An 18,489-nucleotide genomic window follows, 5' to 3' on the forward strand; every position below is an offset into this window, starting at 1 on the left:
GAGCCCTTCCCTCCTTGGTTTGGGACAGAAAATAAAGCGAGTGTCCTTGCTCAATTTTCTCATACCCTGCCTAGACCCACATTTCTAGGTCTGGAGAGCGGACATGTTTAGGAGTACAAATCCCACCAGACCTGCCCAGCTAATTGGGAGTCCAAGAGGCCCAGGCTGGATCCTCCTGTCTCACCCCTCTGGGACACTATATGCTAGGAAAAGGAAATGGGGATATGGTTTGTCTGAAGTTCAATAGCCTAATATCATCTGGAGGAGAACCAGGCCCAGGAGAAAAGCTCAAACACCACTTCCCTCACAGGTTAAGATTAAGTTTATACATGATTCTCTGAAGGGACAGCTTGTCTTTGAGCTAGAATCCCAATGGGGGCTCTTATAGGCAGTAAAGAATGGAAGAGAATTGGGTCCCTTCCCTTCCTCTCTGTTCCAGTCCTTCCCCACTCTGCCCCAGAGCTCAGCCATGACCACCGTTTGCCACCAGTTGGGAAGCAAACACTATAAAGTGGAGTGAATTCCTTAGCCTCGCCAGCATACGAGTAAGCTGCATCCTTAAGAATGTCTGCTTTAGCCCAAAGGGTTTGGCCAGACACTCAGACTCTTCCAAAGCTTTTAAGTTTGTTTGTTAAATATTTTCATATTTATTTAAGATAATATAAGGCACAGGGCATGGTGATGACAACTGTCAACATGCCTGGCTCTGAGTCACACTGTTCCAATCTGGAAGGGTTGCTTTCTACTCCTAGAACGCAATTACCACCTTGTCATTTTCCTTTACCATCCTCCTAGGGGTTTCAATTGCTTCCCTCTGTGTCAAGTCTCCAGTTTTCTCTGTTTCATGTCATCTTCTTTGGTAGTTTACTCCTTTTTGGTAGAGTGCATCCTCCAGGGGTTCCTGAGAAAAAGTGTATGAGAGGTTAAAAATATAGAGAGAAACAGGGAGAGAGAAAGAGAGAGATTGAGACCTTGCCCTTGCATGTTTATAACGTCTTCATTTTCTCTTCACACGTGATTTATAATTTTTGTTTGGGTATAGGTTTGTATGTTTGTTTTTGGTTGAAAATAATATCCCTTCAAAATTTTGAAGGCATCTTTTAAGTGCCTTCGATCTTCTAGTGCTCTTCAGAAGTCTGTTGTCATTCTATTTTCTGATCTTTTGTGAAGCCCTGTTTCTTTTTTGTTTCTAGAAGCTTGTAGAATCTTCTCTTTGCTCACAGCATTCTGCGTTATGAAAATCATGAGCCTTGCTTTTCATCCACTATGCTGGCATTTGGTGGACACTTTCTGTCTGAGAAAAAAATTTTTGAATTGTTTTGTTATTGATTTCCTATTCTTTATTTTCTCTGCTTTTTCTTTTCCTGGACCTTCTATTATTTGGATTTTGGACTCTTTGGTCCTCTTGTCTTCTTATAGTGTCCCGTTCTTATTTCACAGATGCAGCATCTTTCCTGTTGCTGTCCTTTCTGAGGATATTAATTTTTTTTTTTTTTAAATGTGCTCTTCACTCTCCATGGTTCCTGTATCTTTTAAGTTGTTTTCTGTATGTTTTGGTCTCTGACTTTCTTATTTGAGACTTTTCTTGGGCATCATATAATCTTGGCTATATGCCCATGGTTAAGAGTAGGGAACTATTGGAAGCTCTGAACTTCACTGTGGGGTTATCTGGCTGGGCCATTTGCTGGGGGAACCCCAATCTTCAGATCTTTCCTTCTGAGCTTCCTCCCAAAAAATCTTCCAATATTTTGTCTGGAGAGTGAAGTCTGGCTGTCAGCTTTCTCAGAACCTAGTGCAGGAGGAGGGCTGGGGAGTCTCAGTATTCAACACGTACATACACAATCATTTAATCCCCTCTTTTGGAACAGTATCCACGTTCTGAACTGTGCCAAATTTCTTCTGTTTTATCCTCCCCAGAAAACAAAACTCCAGCCTTCTGCTAGGTAGGGGAAGTGTTTCCTATTAGAAATGAACAGGAAGGGGATCTAAGGATTTAATTGTTTCCCAAACAGATTTTCCACACTCTTCCTTCCTTCTCACCTACATAGCAATCTTGGCTGCTAGTTCTGAGCCTTCTGAGGATTCTTTGGGGTAAGCTGGTTGCTCTTCCACTGTTCCCTCTCCTAGCTTAGGTTTTAGTTTTCTAGGATTTGTCATTCATCCGACTGCTTTCCAAATTTCAAAATGTGTTGCTTTTATCTTTTCTCCTGTTCTCTCTGACCATGTGGGGTTTTGTCTTAAACAAACAAACAAACAAACAAACAAACAAACAAACAAACAAAAAGCCTCTTATTGTAGTTCTAGCAGGTTTGAGGAGAGAGTGAAATTAGGCGGGTTTGTTTTCAATCTACCATCTTAATCAAGAAGCCCTTTGAAACGTTTTCTTCAGTTGGCTTCAGTGGCGTGTTCTCCTGAGTGTCGTCTCAGTTCATCCAATGCTCAGTCCCCTCCAACGCTGGGTCCCCCTCTTCTTTCTGACCTCTACATGTTTCAGGGCCTCCAGACATCGATTTCCTCTTCTTTTTCTGTATTCACTTAAGTGGCCTCCTCACGTCCTAGGGCTCTACAGACCATTAATATGCTTTTGCTTCCCAAATTTATATTTCCAACTAGACCTTCCTGCTGAATTCAGAATTGCCTACTTAGAGTCTTCCCTTGGATGTCCAACAAGCATCTCGGTTTAGCCACCCTCCCTCCCCCAAACCAGCTCCTCCCCCTTCATTCTCCTCAGTAAAAGGTCCCACCGTGAACCAGCTACTTCTGCTAACCTTCGTGTCATTACTTGATTTCTCTCTTTTTCTAACATCCAATCTCTCAGAAACTCCTAAAGACTCTATTTTTAAAAATATAACCCACAGCTGGCCACATCTCATCACATAACCACTGTCTCAGACGTAGTTAAGCAAAGAAGCTTTCTGGAATACTCTATGTAAGATAGCATCCCTTCCAGCATAGCACCCTGTATACATATGTGTATATCCAATTCCAGCCTAACACCACAGAACAGGCTCCATTTTTCTTTCTTGACATATCTGTAACCCCCTTCTCCAGCAGTAAAAACCTGGCTCCTATCATCATCAGTTTAAAAGGGTCTTAGAGCCTGAGGCTCTGGCATTTCAGAGAAGAAATAGAGTAATACCTACAGAAGTGAAGTGAGGGGCTAACCCAAGATGACACTAGGAGATGTGTACAGATTTTTACACTAGGGAATTGGGTGTTAATGTGCTCAGCCTTAGAGGAGCTGAATGATATGCTATTATAATTTATTTTTAAATGCTCCTTTGAAATAATTTATTTTGGGAAATGTTCTTAGAGACGAAAGTTGCCTGGCACTGATAACCTTATATCAATACTTAATTTGTTAAATAATCAAAATATATTCCATTTTTTTCTGGACAAAAAGTAAAGGCTGGGGGAAAGCATCTCCCCTGAAATGTTACCTTCTTAGTTGTACTTTTTTAGACGTGAGTTTTTCTAGCACCTGTGCCTATATATGCCTCTAGAATAAGGAAGAGAATTTTGGAAAGAAGGTACTTCAAGCCTAGGGACATAGTTCTGGTGCAGAAATGTCCCAGCTATTCTTCCTGGAAGTGGCCTCTTCATTTCTGGCACGTTGTCCCACTGTTTAAGCATCCTCTCATCTGTCTGAAAGGATTTCCTGAACATGTGGTCTGTGACCTTGGAGCCCCTCCTAGAGGCTTTTTTTGATCACCTTAACACAACTATGCAAGACAAGAGTTTCCTCCCTGGTTTACTTTATTAGTTCTGGCTGAGGACCACAACAACATTGTCGAATGTTTGATTCATAAAAACAGTAAGTCCAGCTGGTGTGTGGGTGGATGTCTCTGAAAATAAATGTACTCTTTCTGTAATCCATTTCACTTATTGCCTAATTTACGTGTGTATATATAGATATATATACTTAAAAATGCTCCCCAAGGAAGTGCCTTTTTCTGATACCCACAAAGGACCTGCTGGGGCTACTGGTTTCCTGGTCACATAACGTTAGAGTCAGAGAAGTGCTGGGCACCGTGGCATCCTGTTTAGATGCTATGACCAAGGACAGGCAGAAAGATGAGAGGGGGATGCAGCTAACTACCAGCAAGGAGCAGTGTGGGCGAAGAGCCAGCATGCGATTGTGCGTTTTTATTTATTGTTAGTTTTTGTTACATGGTGCACAATGTAAACCTCTTCCCTATCTTCAGTAAAATCTTGTTTGCCTTAAAAAAAAAAAATGTGGCCTAGGGAGCCTGGAGAAACCATGTTCCCACACATAGAAAATGGGTTCTGCTGCAAAGCCATTAGTTTGGGGCAATGTGAAAAAAAAACACAGCATCTTTTATGCCACCTATTAACTAACTTTCCATCCACAAAAAGCTTCTTATAGGCACGGAGCTCAGGTTACCAGGCAAGTTCCCAATGGGGTCACAGGTGTTTGAGGTCGCTGGTCATCAATACTTGTTGAAATCCCCGTGGGTCTTCACGGTCCCTCCCTGTAGAAGTAGCTGGTAGCACTGTTGTTAGCTCGCTGTTCCTGGAGAGCAGCAGTGCGCTGATCACATGTCCTTTATACGTAGGACCTATGAAATGACATTTCGATGAGTTAGAGGACGCTATGTGCCACCCAGGAGTTTTCACTATTTAAGCCTGTCTTAATTTACTTTTTTCTTTTGTTAGCTGGATTCCATGGCTACACTAAAAAATGTGTTTGTGCTGCTTCTTTATTTTCATTAGGGTACCAGAACATCTCGTGAAGAGCATAACTTGGCAGACATTGCAAGCAGTTAATTTTTGCCATAAACACAATGTAAGTCCCATGATCTCCCTTGAAACATCAGAAGGCTGCCCTTAAGCTGAGGTGGAGCCTCTGCTCAAAGTTATATCATCCTTTTGTGGGCGTAGTTTTTCACCCAAATCTTCTTAAGCCTGGTTGGGGTAAGTAGAGGCGAAAAATGCCAACCTAGCTATTCCTTCTTGTTCAGGTTACATAAAAGATGCACTTTTATGATTTTGAGATAGTAGTTATAGATGCATACTGATCAAAAGCTACTCATATTTAAGGAAGCATCCCATTGACTTAGAGCCTGTAGGGGTCTGGTACTCTGAAAACGCTCGGAAATTGGGGAGACCTCCACATGACACATGCTTATTTGGTTGCTGTAGAGTCCCAGGCATGATACACAAGTGCTCGTGTCTGCTTGGCTGAGATATGAGTGCCAGGTCTGAAACAAAGCAGCCCAGTGGCAGCCTGTGACACTCAGGCCACAGCGAGGCCTGGAGGACACACAGTGCTCCCACGTGGCGTGACTTCCCAGGTGCTGAGAAGCCTGCTGCCTCCCTGCACGCAGAAGCCACATCCCACTATGAGAGCTTCATTTTGGTCACAAGGGCAGTTTGACTGCAATATGTCATCCTACCAAATGCCAGGGTCATTTTAGCTGGTGGGTCTGAATCCCCATCTCTGAGTTTTTCTAAATGATTTTTCCTGATGCCACCTTCCTAGGAGAAAATATAGGAGTAGCCAGAACTTCTCCCTACTGAGTCTCTGCCTTGCTGAAGGCTACATTTGCATGTATAGCAAGGAGCATAGGCACCTTATACCCTGTTTCTCTGAAAATAAGACCTAGCCGGACACTTAGCTCTAATGTGTCTTTTGGAGCAAAAATTAATGTAAAACTCAGTATTATATTATATATATATCATATTATGTCATATCATTATCATATCATATTAAAGACCCAGCCTTATATTATAGTAAAATAAGACCAGATCTTATATTAATTTTTTCTCCAAAAGAAGCATTAGAGCTGATTGTCCGGCTAGGTCTCATTTTCGGGGAAACACGGTATTGCTATTTACTGCGAGTGAGGGTATTGCTTTCCTGGGAGCAGGTTTTAGGATGGGGGTGCAAGAGAGCTGGTATAAAGGCCCTGGTGGGGAAAACCAGAGATACTGAAGACAAATATAATGCATCCTACAGTTCCCTGGAGAGCCCCTGACACTCTGTTTGGCCATATGTGCTGATGGGGGCAGGATGTAGAAACTTGTAAAGAATTCCCAGCACAGAATAGGAGCACATTCTTGCTTACAAGTACTTCTGACCATCTGTCATCATGATATTCACGGTGTACCCATTTATAGTAATACATGAAGCCAGTGGTAAAAGAGTGAAGATCTCGGGGCCAGTAATTGCTGAGAACCACATAGATTGTAATAGAATAATTCAGAAATTGTCTCCCCAATTTTGTTTCCAGAGTAATTAGTACCCTTGGGGAAACACTGACGCTGGTCTCTCACCCTGAAGGTCCTTTGAAATGAATGTTAGGCCAGGCCCAAGAAGAACCTCTGTCCTCTCTCCAAATTCTAGAAGGTCAAGAATACCCCAGGGTTTCAGCTGCAAGCCAAAGAGGGTCTCTCATTGCAGAAGGATCCAACATTCTTCTCCAGAGAGGAAAATGCTTGGAAGAAGGGAAGATTATTAAGAACGCTGAAACAGTATTTGAACCCAACTTTTGTTTTTATGTAATTGTTAATTAGGTTGTTGATTTGTTCTTTTCCAAAAAATTTTTTTAATAAGAAAATCATGTGAAGCTTCTTAAACATTCTTCTAACATCTCTCTGTTAAACAATGTCAGCTGTCGTTTGGAAACCACAGGTGATTTGAGTCTAAACCATGGAGTGGGGGCCCTCATCCTGTGAGGTGGATGCAGCTCTCAGAATACTTGATGTGTGTGGAATGGAGCTGACATCTAGCGACTCTCTCCAGAGGGCAAACGCAGCCTACTCTTGTTTATCTTGTCAGGACAAATGTCAGAGCTTGAAGGGAAGTCTCTTGGCAAGCTCCTGGTTCCTGCCCTTCTCTTCCCCAGCTTATCTCAGCAGGCCCAGGGCTTGTCCTGTTTACCAGTCGGACTGTGTTCTTTTCTGTTAAACAACCGAATTATGAATTCTGCTTATGCACCAACTTGCACCAGCAGTCATGGTTCAGGCCTCGTCCAGAACCTTTTAACATTTTCCCTTTCACCTAGGGTTGCCAGATTAAATACAGGGTCCCAGTTAATTTTGAATTTCAGATAAACATAACTTTTTGGTATAAGTATGCCCCAAATACTGCATGAGACATACTTATACTAAAAAATAATGTTATCTAAAATTCAGATTTACCCGGGTGTCCTATATTTTTATTTGCTAAATCTGACTACCCTTCTTTCATTTTTCCCTTCACCCTTGTTGGTGCTTTTGGGCCCTTCAGGAATTTGGGATAATTCGGGCTATAATAGGTATGGTACTAGATTTATTTTATGCTGCTATTTTGCAAACTGTGCTGCTATTTTCCTATTATCCAAAAGGCCAGTAAGAAGTTCAAACAATTTCTTAAATATTTGCTAAATATTCATGTGTTTTATTTATGCCATATCTTATAGTTGCTCTTTAATAATCTGTTTTGGTTTGATTTTTGTGACTAGTGCATACATAGAGATGTGAAGCCAGAAAATATCCTCATCACAAAACACTCAGTGATTAAGCTTTGTGACTTTGGATTCGCTCGGCTTTTGAGTGAGTATTGAAGTTCTTCTGAAGTGTAAAGATGAAAGATTCTTTATATGACTCTGATCTAAATGCTATAGAAAGCTAGTTCTTGTAAATGTAGGGCATAGGCTTGATATAAATTACAATTCCGTAATTATTGAAAACATGGAGACACATACAGTGGTTTAAACATGTATTCTATATATAAATTGTACCACAGTAAAGTGGTTACTAAAAAGTATGTTACTCTCCTGGTTTCTACCATTGTTTTGCTAACGTAGCACTTTTTCAGACTTACTATTTTAGAAGAGTGGTTTTCAACTTTGCAGATTAGAATCGCGTGGGGAACTATAAACTGTAACTATAAAAACTATACTGATCTCCCCCCAGGGATTGTGGTTTAATTGGACGGGGGTGGGGCCCAAGCATCAGTAATTTTAAAAATATCATATTCCAAGTGATTTTAATGTGCAACCAGCATTAAGAACCACTGATTGAGAAAAGCTACAGAAGAGGCACAAGCTTGATGCCTTAGGTCCTCCCTGTCCTGGTTTTGATTCCATGCTTCCATTGCTTTGTTTTCCATGGCCTATCCCTGGTCAGCTGGACCGAGTGACTACTACACAGACTACGTGGCTACTAGGTGGTACCGCTCCCCAGAGCTGTTGGTGGGGGACACGCAGTACGGCCCCCCAGTAGATGTCTGGGCAATTGGCTGTGTCTTTGCTGAGCTGCTCTCAGGGGTGCCTCTGTGGCCAGGAAAATCAGATGTGGATCAGCTCTATCTGATCAGGAAAACCTTGGGTAAGTGATATCTGGTGTCTTCGTCCCGCCTTTTGGGAAACTGGATAGATTTACCCTTGTCCGTGTAGGGCAGAGCCAAGTTCCTAGTCTCATCTAATGCCCTTTACAGTTATGAACGACGGAAACTCTCAGCATCACATTTAAGTGACTCCATTAAAGGTGTCCACATTTCTTTTAATAAAAAGAATCAACAATTTTGAGTATGTACTAATTGTCATAAAAGACACAAGGTTCTCTCTTCGGCATAGTTTGGATCAAGTCAACTCTGAATAATGATCGTAGCAACACTGAAAACATACATTCCTATAAGGGCTTCGCAGTGTACAGAATGCTCATGTATTTTATTTCATTTCGGATGATGTGGTCATTCATTCTTTGGATGTCCTTGGCTCCAGCCTGCCAGGCTAGGTTCAATTCTTTAGATGCTGTAGAGGAAGTTTCTGAACCTTCTAAGTGTCATGAAGAAAGGCTGGTTCTTCTGATGTCACTCTTCTTATCTTGCTTTCCCACCTCAAAGCCCTTTCTTTACTTTCTACTCTTGAAGTGAAGGAGAGGAGGGGAGTAGAGAGGGGAGGAAAGAGACCGATGAAAAGACCTACAAGCAGTAACTGTCCTCTTCACAAGGCAGGGAGTTTAGCTACTACTCCCCTGTGCATTCCAATTTAAAGTGAAATTGTCCTCCTCTGAACTCTTGTAGCACCTGCTGTCACCATGTCTTCTCTTGTACTTTTATCTTCCCAAAGATACTGTAAGCTGCCTGAGGGTGAGATCATGTCTTATTTCTGTCCTCCACCAACATCTGCACAAGCTAAGCAGTAAATGTTTGCTGATGGCTTTTGTTGAGTGACGTGTAAGCCACCGTGGAGCTCCTTCCAGGGACACTGAGTCTTCCTTTGCTGTGTTTCCCCTTGTGATTTTAGGACACTCTCTCTGTGTCCCCCCTCCCACCCACCCCTCAGCTCTCTGATGGAAGAAGGTTATGAAGGTACAGGCACTGCTCTCATGATATCTGGGGCAAGGCATTAGAGAGTATATTTTGGCTGTTCGTCCAAAGTGGGACAGGTTAGCAGCTTTTAGATTTGAGTGAGAGATAAAGTTCCAAATCAAATCAGTAAAATCAGGGGTAGGAACTCCAGCCCAGTCCAACAGCAGCTTTAGAGGTATTTATTGTTCACTCTGCTCTGGGAAATGGGAAGTGTGCCCCAGGGGCGCCCTTCAGAGTATCTCCCTATGTTCTCTGAACAAAATTCCTCTTCAAGTGTAATATCGCTAGAAATGTACACAAGCATGATTTTAGCTGATTTGGTTGAAACATGGGCAGAGTGAGCCTCACATAATCCCCAGAATATAGAAATGCTCTTTTTGTTTCATTGCTTCACATCCTAAGTGCTTCTAAACAGTAGATAAAATTGGATTTTTAGGTGATCGCTACTTGGGGAAATAAGATGGTTCCAATTTAGAAATGTAGTCTTTTTAGGTAGATCTTCCATGATTTCCCTCCTACTTTTCCTCCCTTCTTCCCTCCCCCCTTCCTTCCTCTTCCCTTCCTCCTTTCCTTCCATCCATCTCCCTCCTTCTCTCCCTTCCTTCCTCAAATATTTGAGTACTTGCTATGTGTCAGGCGCTGTTCTAAGTGTTAGGCCAATACACTTTTATCCTGACAAATCAGGATCCAGTTAACATGATTTTGATTTGTAGTTGCTGCACTTTTGCTATTTTAAAAAAGGGTGTTATCTGGTGTGTGTGTGTGTGTGTGTGTGCGCGCGTGCGCGCTTGCTTCTGAGTTGTTTGGTTTGGATTCCTTAAATACACTGTGAGCCTTGCAGGGTAAGAACCTGGTAGCTTTCCATGTGTGTGCATGCCTCCTCTGTGCCTAACGTGGCACGTCACCCCCTGTAGGTTGTTGAGGGTTGTTAAATGCCTCTCCCTCAGACTGGAAGAGCAAACTGCAGCCTCTGTAGCTGTAGGCCCAGATGGACGCAGCACCAGAGGAGGGACAGCACAGGTCAATGCTTGCTAACCGATCTCATTTGACCTTCCTTTTTCTTCTTGTCTACAGGAAACCTCATTCCTAGGCACCAGCAAGTATTTAGCACAAATCAGTACTTCAGTGGGGTGAAAATTCCAGACCCTGAAGATAGGGTGAGTGACCCGTTTTGGAAAGAATCCTGCATGTCAGGGCTAAGGTTACCAACGTGTTTATGTGGTGATTGTTCTGTTTACCTGGGGAGTCGCAGGCTAAGTAGGTTTTGGTAGTTATTCACCTGCCTGAGCCCCATGGCCCACTCTGCACTGTAAGGTCAGTCTAAGGGTGAAAAAGAAAACCGGGGCAAGTCGGCTAGCAACACCCTGGCCTTCAGTGCTCACTTAGAGGTTGCTGATAGCAAAGGTTGGCTGGCAGGCTGGACAGGACTGCAGAACGGCCTGCCATACCTCACCTGTTCTGCAGCACTTTCAGCAGTTGAAGCTAGGTAGCTCAGAGCCAGTCAACTTGCAGACAATGATTCGTCCAGGAAAATCCCGCATTGTCCCAATCTCCTAGTCTACTGTGCTCTCCCTCCCCAGGCCATGGGGGCAAATGGTAATGAACTTGCCTGGTCAGCCTCATTTGGCGTGTGTCCTCTGTGGCCAATGCGGGGAACACACTCATTCTACAAAAACTGAAAAATTAAAAACGTGCATACCCTTAGCCCACTTTCAAGAATTTATTTCCAATGAAATCATTAGACAAAGGCATAAAGATGTAGCATTCTTTAATAGAAATCATTTCCTTTCGTGTTCCATCAGTAGGGAAATAATTAAATAACTTACGGTATATCTTTATAATAGAAGCACATAGGCAGTAAAAATAGATTTGTATGTATTCACCTGAAAAAAAAGTCCATAACATATTGCTAAATGAAAAAAAAAGGTTATAGAACAGTATATATAATTTGACACAATTTTGATAAATATTTAATATACATGTATTTACATATATAAATATAAAATAATATGACAACCCCTGGAATATCATGCAAAGCTTTTCACATCTGTGAAATAAATGGCTGCAAGGATATATACAAAAATTGTTAACAGTGCATCTCTCTCTCTGGTGGGGTAATTTTTTTCTTTTTGTGTGGTTTTTAAATATTTTTTATGTCTCCTAAAGAGCTTTATTATAATCAGAAACATTTCAGAGCACAATTAAAGTCTGTGAAATCCTGAGTTTCTACTAAGAAAGTCACTTTCAAATTGAAACTAACCTTCCCGTTGCTCAGTTTCCACATGGAAGTTCTGTCAAGTTCCATTTGAGCTGTCTGTTCCCTCGGCTTCTGGCCTGTCCCACAGTGAAGGCTTCCGCTTCCACTTCCCCACTGCCCCCCTCTCCTGCAGCACTAGCAAGAGGAAAAGTAGGTCATGCTGGGAACATGCTGGGCGGCAGAGGCAGGAATGACATCTGGCATATGGGAGGTGACCTAACTGGCTCCCTTGTGACCTGGACATTCCCAGTACCACACTAAATATCCCTCAGCAATTTCCTGCTCGCTTGTCTACTGGGGAAGCCTCAGTAACAACCCAGGTTTCATAAATGTAAAAAGCTTCCCATGGTTTCCCAGAGGTTGTCCTGCAGGGGATTTCCTGTTGACAGAAACACAGGAAGAAACAGTGCGGGCGTTGTGCTGGTAGAACATCTGTGCTGGAGCCCTTCTGCCAGTCAGTAACCCTGCAGGAGGGAGGCCTGCTTGTTTGGGGGGGGTGGGGGGAGGGCGGGGAAAACCGGCTAAGCAGGCAGAATGGGCCCATCTTATCACAGCCAAGCAGGCCGCCTCATCCCAGGCGTTGTTGCTGAGACAGCAGAGCGCAGTGACAGCAGTGTCGTGTCAACCCCCAGTGGTGCTCACGTTCAACACACAGAAGTAGCAAGAGAAATATTTAAGCTATGAGGGGGGAAAGGGCTACTCTCAACGGCTAATACAAGTCTGCTTTAGGGTTGTTTTTTTTTCCTGTTAGGGAACTCCAAAAGTGAAGCTCTTATCCTTACTCTTATCAGTGATTAATAAGTGCACACTCAGGAACTGGTTGTTGTTGGCTGGTTCCCTGTCCCAAATAACGTTGTGCTCACAGCACCAGGGATTGTGTGCATTCCATGAGCCTGGCCAGCTGCTTCAGCCTCTAGCTCTCACACTGCCATCTTTATACACTCAGTGCACTCTGGTCATTTCTTTTCCTCAGCTTGGCTGGCTCTTACTTTCTCAGCTCCCTTCTTTGATTAGCCTCTTTGTCAGTGGTATATTTCTTTAACTGGCTTGCCTGTCTGACATTGGGCATTCCTCCCACTTCATCGTGTTTGTTATTCCTCACTGTCTCCAGCATGTGACTGGAGCAAAATAGTCTTATATGGCCAAAGGAAGACTGAGGAATGTCTGCTTGGGTGACAGTAGGATTATCAGGGGAACAGCAGGCTCTTGTGCGTGAAGACAACAGTGTTTGTTCCAGAAAACCAAGAAGTATCTGTTCACCTGGGTAGCAAAAAATATATATATATTTTGAAACTCCCTTTATGTTAATATCAATAAATGCAATAATTGGGGCCTCTTTATATAAATGCCAATATAAGTGCCAAAAATTATTCTGAGGCCAGGCAAGTTACATAAATTGAGGCAGAAAAGAGGAAATAACAATTGCTCGATATGTTTTTTTTTCTTTCATTAGTGTTTTTTCATAATTTGCTACCTATATCATTTCTTCAGGACATGAAAGGAGTGGTTAGGAAGAAAATTTGGAAAAGCATTTTGGAGGTGGAGAGAGAAGCAGCTTGTGAAACAGGCGTAGAGAGGTTGTTTTAGGTGAGAGGTATGGTGGGCAGAGGGTAGAGCAGGAATGGAAGGTGCCAGGAAGATACTCTCACTCTAAAGAAATGCAATCTGAGGTAACTTTATATTTGAATACATGCTGTCTATAACCTCTTTTCTTTTTTCTTTTCTTTTTTTTTTTTTTTTAAACAGGAACCACTTGAATTAAAATTTCCAAACATCTCTTATCCTGCCCTGGGACTCTTAAAGGTAAAAATCATGATTTCCAGCCAACCAGAAAGTACGCAGCAGCTGTTATCCTTGGGGAATCCATGGATTAAAAAGTGTTCCTTTTAGAATTCCTCTCCTCTTTTGAAAAGTATACATATTTTCAGTTTTTAAAATGGGTCACATTCTATTACAGTGAAAACATCAGTGTTTTTTACTTTAAATAAACCTAACATTGTGTTTGAAATCTAAATTTACACAAAATAGAAATTTCAGAGGAGTGGTGTTTGTTTTAAAAAAGGATCCTTTTCTTCAAAAAATGTTTAGCCATAGGATCCTTTTAAATAGCCAACTCCCTAGTATATTTGAAATAGGTTTTGATTTTAAAACTTGATTTATATATACATTTTCAGAAATACATAGGTCTTATATGAATGAGGTACCAATTAAAATATTTGCAAGTTACTGTCAATGTCCCACACATTTCAAAAAGTATTTAATATGTTTACTTGTGTATTTATAATATATTAATAATAAAAAGAATGAGACAGTTCCTTGGGTTGAGATTTAATCTATTCAAGTATGAGCCCCATGGCCCACTTACTGGAAAAGCAAATAGATGTAACATAAAGGGATGCATATATTACATCTCTTCTCCCATTCAGACACATACATGCCTCTAAAGCATAGTCTATTTCTGAAAGAATATACAAAAAAGCGCTGATTTTAGAAAGGGGGAATGGAAGAACCATTCTAGACTGTGCTATATCTTGTATGTTTATTTTTACCATATGTAGGGATTATTTTTTAAATTAAAAAAACAACTAATTTTTACAAAGTATATGCAAGGGACCAAACAGACTAAGTGGATTATTCTAGTTGGACACAGAGGTGAACTCAAAAATTGTATCCTGTTTCCTGTGGGTAAAGCACCAACTGCTTCAAGAACAGCATATGGTGGGGCAAATGATTTTTTGTTACTATTTCTAGAAACTATTTATGTGGCTATGGCTACCCATTTAGGAATGATAATAGAAGGAAATAAAATCATGATTGGATTTTTTTTTCCTACTTTTCTCCTTCCTCTTATTCCCAACTGAACAGTTTACTCTTACAAAGAAGAAAAAAATGACATTACTAAGTGAATACTATTTTAAAGATGGAATTTCCTGTTCTTTTAGGGCTGTCTTCACATGAATCCTGCTGAGAGACTGACATGTGAACAGCTGTTGAAGCACCCATATTTTGACAGCATCAGAGAAATAGGAGATTTGGCAAAAGATCATGGCAAACCAACAAGGAAGACCCTAAGACAGAACCGAAAGCACCTGCCTAGGGTAAAAATGGGGCCCTGCTTTCCGGAGGCATCCAAGATTGCAGCTTCAAGTGATTTCATACTTGCCATCTGGTGTAGAGTCTAAAGCTATACGTGAGGCAGCAGGTGTGGCTTGCAGTTCGACCACCCTCATTCCAGCCCGAGAAGACAAGTCACATGGTCTACTGACCAGGGCCCCTGAGACCACTGCCTCCTAAGGCCCCTTCTCCCTGAATCCTAAAGGTGTCCTTGCCTTGCAGTTCTCAGCTACCCCATAGGGATCAGGGCTTTGGGCGTTATGCTTGAGCACAGGTCTCAGCCAGCTACACGGGGAAGTCCAACTGAGCAAGCTTCTTTTGCTTTGGAAAACAAAATCAGATGTATGCAAGGCAGCTCTCTGCCATCATGTTCACCTTCAGTATTAATTGACATCCCAGGTTTATCCTAGAAAGGAACTGTTTTCCTCCCTGATCCTTCCATCATCAGAGCTGGCTAGGGTCAATGCAATAAATGTGTGCTTTCAGTGACAGCAGCGGAACAGTACATTTAACCAAAGAATAGCATCCCAACTGTACACTGGGAGCTGGGAAGAACCATGATTGGTATAAGGTGACAAAACAGCCTTACAGTTAGTGTCTTGTCATAAGGCAAAAGCTGTGATAATTTAGAACAGAACCACAAATGAGATGACAGGCTGCCCCTGCTCACTTCTGGATCTGCCTACGTACCCTTAGACCTAAGTGATCTTGCCTTAGTCATTCCCTTTGCAGCCTCCTCTGCACAGCATGTTCCATGGTCTCTGGTGGTGTGTGAGGTTTGGAGAAAGGAAGACAGTGGACAAGCCACTAGAAAAGATGCTGCATGACCCCCCGGGCCCTGAGATAAACCAGAGTTTAGAAATTAATGTTTTTATTTTATTCTCTGTCATGTAAGACTCAGGATACAAAACAGGCCAGAAATAGACTTCCCCCCAGTTCCCCTTATCTTGCTGTTTCTTTGTATTCAAGAGTAAAGATCTTGATGGAAATATTTTTACTTGCATGAAAGAATAGGGGACCTCACTTATGTGCGTATTGCTTGTATTAGGTTGGTGCAAAAGCAATCGCGGTTTTTGCAATTATTTTTAACCTGTTAAACCACAATTACTTTTGCACCAACCTAAGAGGTACTGGAGGATTCAAGTATTTGATTTGAAAGTATTAAGAGGTACCCGCTTTTTGGATACCTAAGGCCATATAGTATGATACAAACAATACGTGTTCTCTTTACTTTCACTTGACATTGACAAGAAATTTAAACATTTTCAGGCAGCATGAAGGGAGCAGTGTTGCCTGTTTAAGGCGTACAGTGGGCAAACCGCCTCAGTGCTGCAGACATCAGCTGTTTTTGCTATAAAACAAGGCATTGGCTTAAATGATCCTACAGTCCTAGGAAGCTCTTAACGCTTCTGAATATATGTTTTTTTCCAATAATGTTAACATGTAGATTTTTCCTTTTTCATACGCTCTAAATGTTCTTTAATGTGCATGTTTTGCTTTGCTTTTTAATTTAAACCTTTAAAACGAAAAGCAGAAACCAAATTTAAACATTTTTTTTTCTCTCAGGTTCTGGATTCTGTGCAGAAAAAGTATTTCTGTGCTGAAAAATTTACTTATTTACCTCTTTTTTGGTGTTATCAATAATGAAAAAAGTGCATGGCACTGAACCTCATTCTGTGTTTTGTATTTTCAGTTGCAGTACCTACCTCAGCTGACTAGCTGCAGTATCCTTCCAGCTTTGGATAATAAGAAGTACTGCTATAATACCAAGAAACTTAACTACCGTTTTCCAAACATTTGAGGAGCTTGAGATTGATGATAAAAAGGCTTGATCAATAATTCAAAGAAAATAATACATTTGATTGAAAACAATCACAGTTGTTGAGAAAACATAACTAACTGGAGGAGGTCACTTGGCAAGATCTGAAAGGAAATTGCAGAGGCTGTTTTCATGCTTGATGATGGTGTCCAGAACAGAAAGGAAACTCGTTTGGATTTTCACTTTTGCTTTTGTTGTATCTAAGTAGCTAAGTTTATGGACAGATGTATAACCGGTATCGACTGCCCAGACTTTGGGCAAAATTAGAGATATAAAAAAAGATTTATGCTTTAATTGTATCATATGCAACAAATGAAAAATAGATTATACAGTGCCCATATATGTTTCCTTGGACCTCTGTGTGTTGTTTGAGTGCTGTGTCCTGCCTTTTCAGTGTTTCAGCATCATAAGGAGAGTGTTAGTACTTGACATCAAAATATTTAAAATTCCATTTCCTCGTTGCTCTATCTTGATTTTTATATTTTAAAACATTTTGTGGAATATTTAAGAGTTCAAAATATTTAATATCATATGGATTATCACAAAAAGACTAACTTATGTGCTTATATACTTAATACGTTTATAGATATTTCTTACATATACTTTTGTCTTTACCTTTAGTAAATAAAGGATGCATCTTAGTCCTTTTTTGCAGGCAAGATGGATTTACTATAATCCATCTACATTTGTTCACCCAGTTCCCCTTGCAAACACCCAGTTCCCATTGCAAACATGAAGATTGGGAGCTGACCAAGGTGATCAAGGGGTACAACAAGACCTAGAGGCTTGGCAGGAACTGAGCCTGCCATCCTGAAAATAATGAGTCCTTCAGTCTCTCCAGCTCTGCCTCAGACTTGGAGACCAATCTACAAGCAGGACTACAGCGATCTGGGTGTTGGAAGAAACGGTTTGTGAGCTTTTCCTTGGGTCATGAAACACACTATGTTGTAAACTATTTTCCCTGAAATATCTTTTTACACTATATGTATATATACAAGTATGTATATACATGTATATATGCATATATCTCCATATATCTACATACACACACACACACACACACACACACACACACACACTATGCTAACAACTAATAATAAAAACGTCCAAAATGATATCGAGGATTCCTAGCTTTGCACAGTGATACTTAAAATGACATAAAATTAGCTTTGATTTGGCCTATTGCTCCTATTCAAAAAGCTTTTTCATCCTTGTCATGTGGACACAAAGGCAATATAAAATTCATATCAATTTCTTATAACTCAAAGCCATTTTTGGTTGATGTGCTTCTGTTGTTTTCTAGCACGTCTCAGCTGCGGTTTTTGAAGTTATATTTTACTGTATCTTCACACCATTTCTTCTGCACTCTGTTTACTCTATGTTAATTTTCTTCATGAGAACATTTGCCCGTATTCACTTACAGCTAAGTAATCCACCAAATTCTGGTAACTCTTTAATAATTTTGGCTTCGCCAGCCAGATTAATGATATCCTAAGGCTTCCTGATGTATGTAGCTTCTTGCATACAGGTGTTAGTGGGCTAAATACTAATCCCAGTATTATCTAATTCTTGTTATGCAGCCTTGATTCAAATGACAAGGAAGGACAACCAACTTCTGTAAGTAGTTTACATTTTGTGTTTTTTCATAACCCAAAACAATATATACTTGATGAGGCAGATAACTATAACTGACTAATTCATCTAATAGTTTTATAGAAAACCATGCAGAATAGAAAATGAGCTCCAGACTAATTTGTGGTGAACCACTTGCCTCACCACATAGTAATCAGACAAACTCGAGACAGAAGTGCTTATTTTTTCCTAAGGAGTTCTATTATATGTATGCTTATGTTTAACTTATCCATATTGCAGGATCTGCAATCCTTTCTTCAGCATGGAATCATCACTGTTTCTATATTCTTTTTTTAAAATTCAGTATTTTCTGATTTTTTAAAAACGACAGTGTCAATTATATTAGTA

General features: G+C 40.9%; 1 protein-coding gene and 1 long non-coding RNA gene across 4 annotated transcripts in view; one reads left to right on the forward strand and one right to left on the reverse strand.

Moving 5' to 3' along the window:
* LOC117022922 (uncharacterized) lies at window positions 1-7,274 on the reverse strand. Its single transcript, XR_004423144.1, has 3 exons — window positions 6,298-7,274; window positions 4,406-4,580; window positions 1-901 (listed from the first exon to the last, which is right to left on the reverse strand). It is a non-coding gene; the product is annotated as an uncharacterized LOC117022922 (long non-coding RNA).
* Window positions 1-18,396, forward strand: part of CDKL1 (cyclin dependent kinase like 1) — a 49,846-nt gene extending 31,450 nt beyond the window's left edge. For all 3 annotated transcript variants that reach the window (XM_033107151.1, XM_033107150.1, XM_033107149.1), the window contains 7 exons: window positions 4,735-4,807; window positions 7,467-7,557; window positions 8,134-8,334; window positions 10,394-10,476; window positions 13,323-13,379; window positions 14,519-14,674; window positions 16,384-18,396. In XM_033107151.1, coding sequence (XP_032963042.1) covers window positions 4,735-4,807; window positions 7,467-7,557; window positions 8,134-8,334; window positions 10,394-10,476; window positions 13,323-13,379; window positions 14,519-14,674; window positions 16,384-16,491 — 769 coding nt within the window. In that variant the 3' untranslated portion in view covers window positions 16,492-18,396. The remainder of the gene's footprint in view (window positions 1-4,734; window positions 4,808-7,466; window positions 7,558-8,133; window positions 8,335-10,393; window positions 10,477-13,322; window positions 13,380-14,518; window positions 14,675-16,383) is intronic.
* The last annotated feature ends 93 nt before the right edge of the window (window positions 18,397-18,489 follow it).

The sequence above is a fragment of the Rhinolophus ferrumequinum genome, chromosome 6 (assembly GCF_004115265.2).
Source record: "Rhinolophus ferrumequinum isolate MPI-CBG mRhiFer1 chromosome 6, mRhiFer1_v1.p, whole genome shotgun sequence".
Lineage (NCBI taxonomy): Eukaryota > Metazoa > Chordata > Mammalia > Chiroptera > Rhinolophidae > Rhinolophus > Rhinolophus ferrumequinum.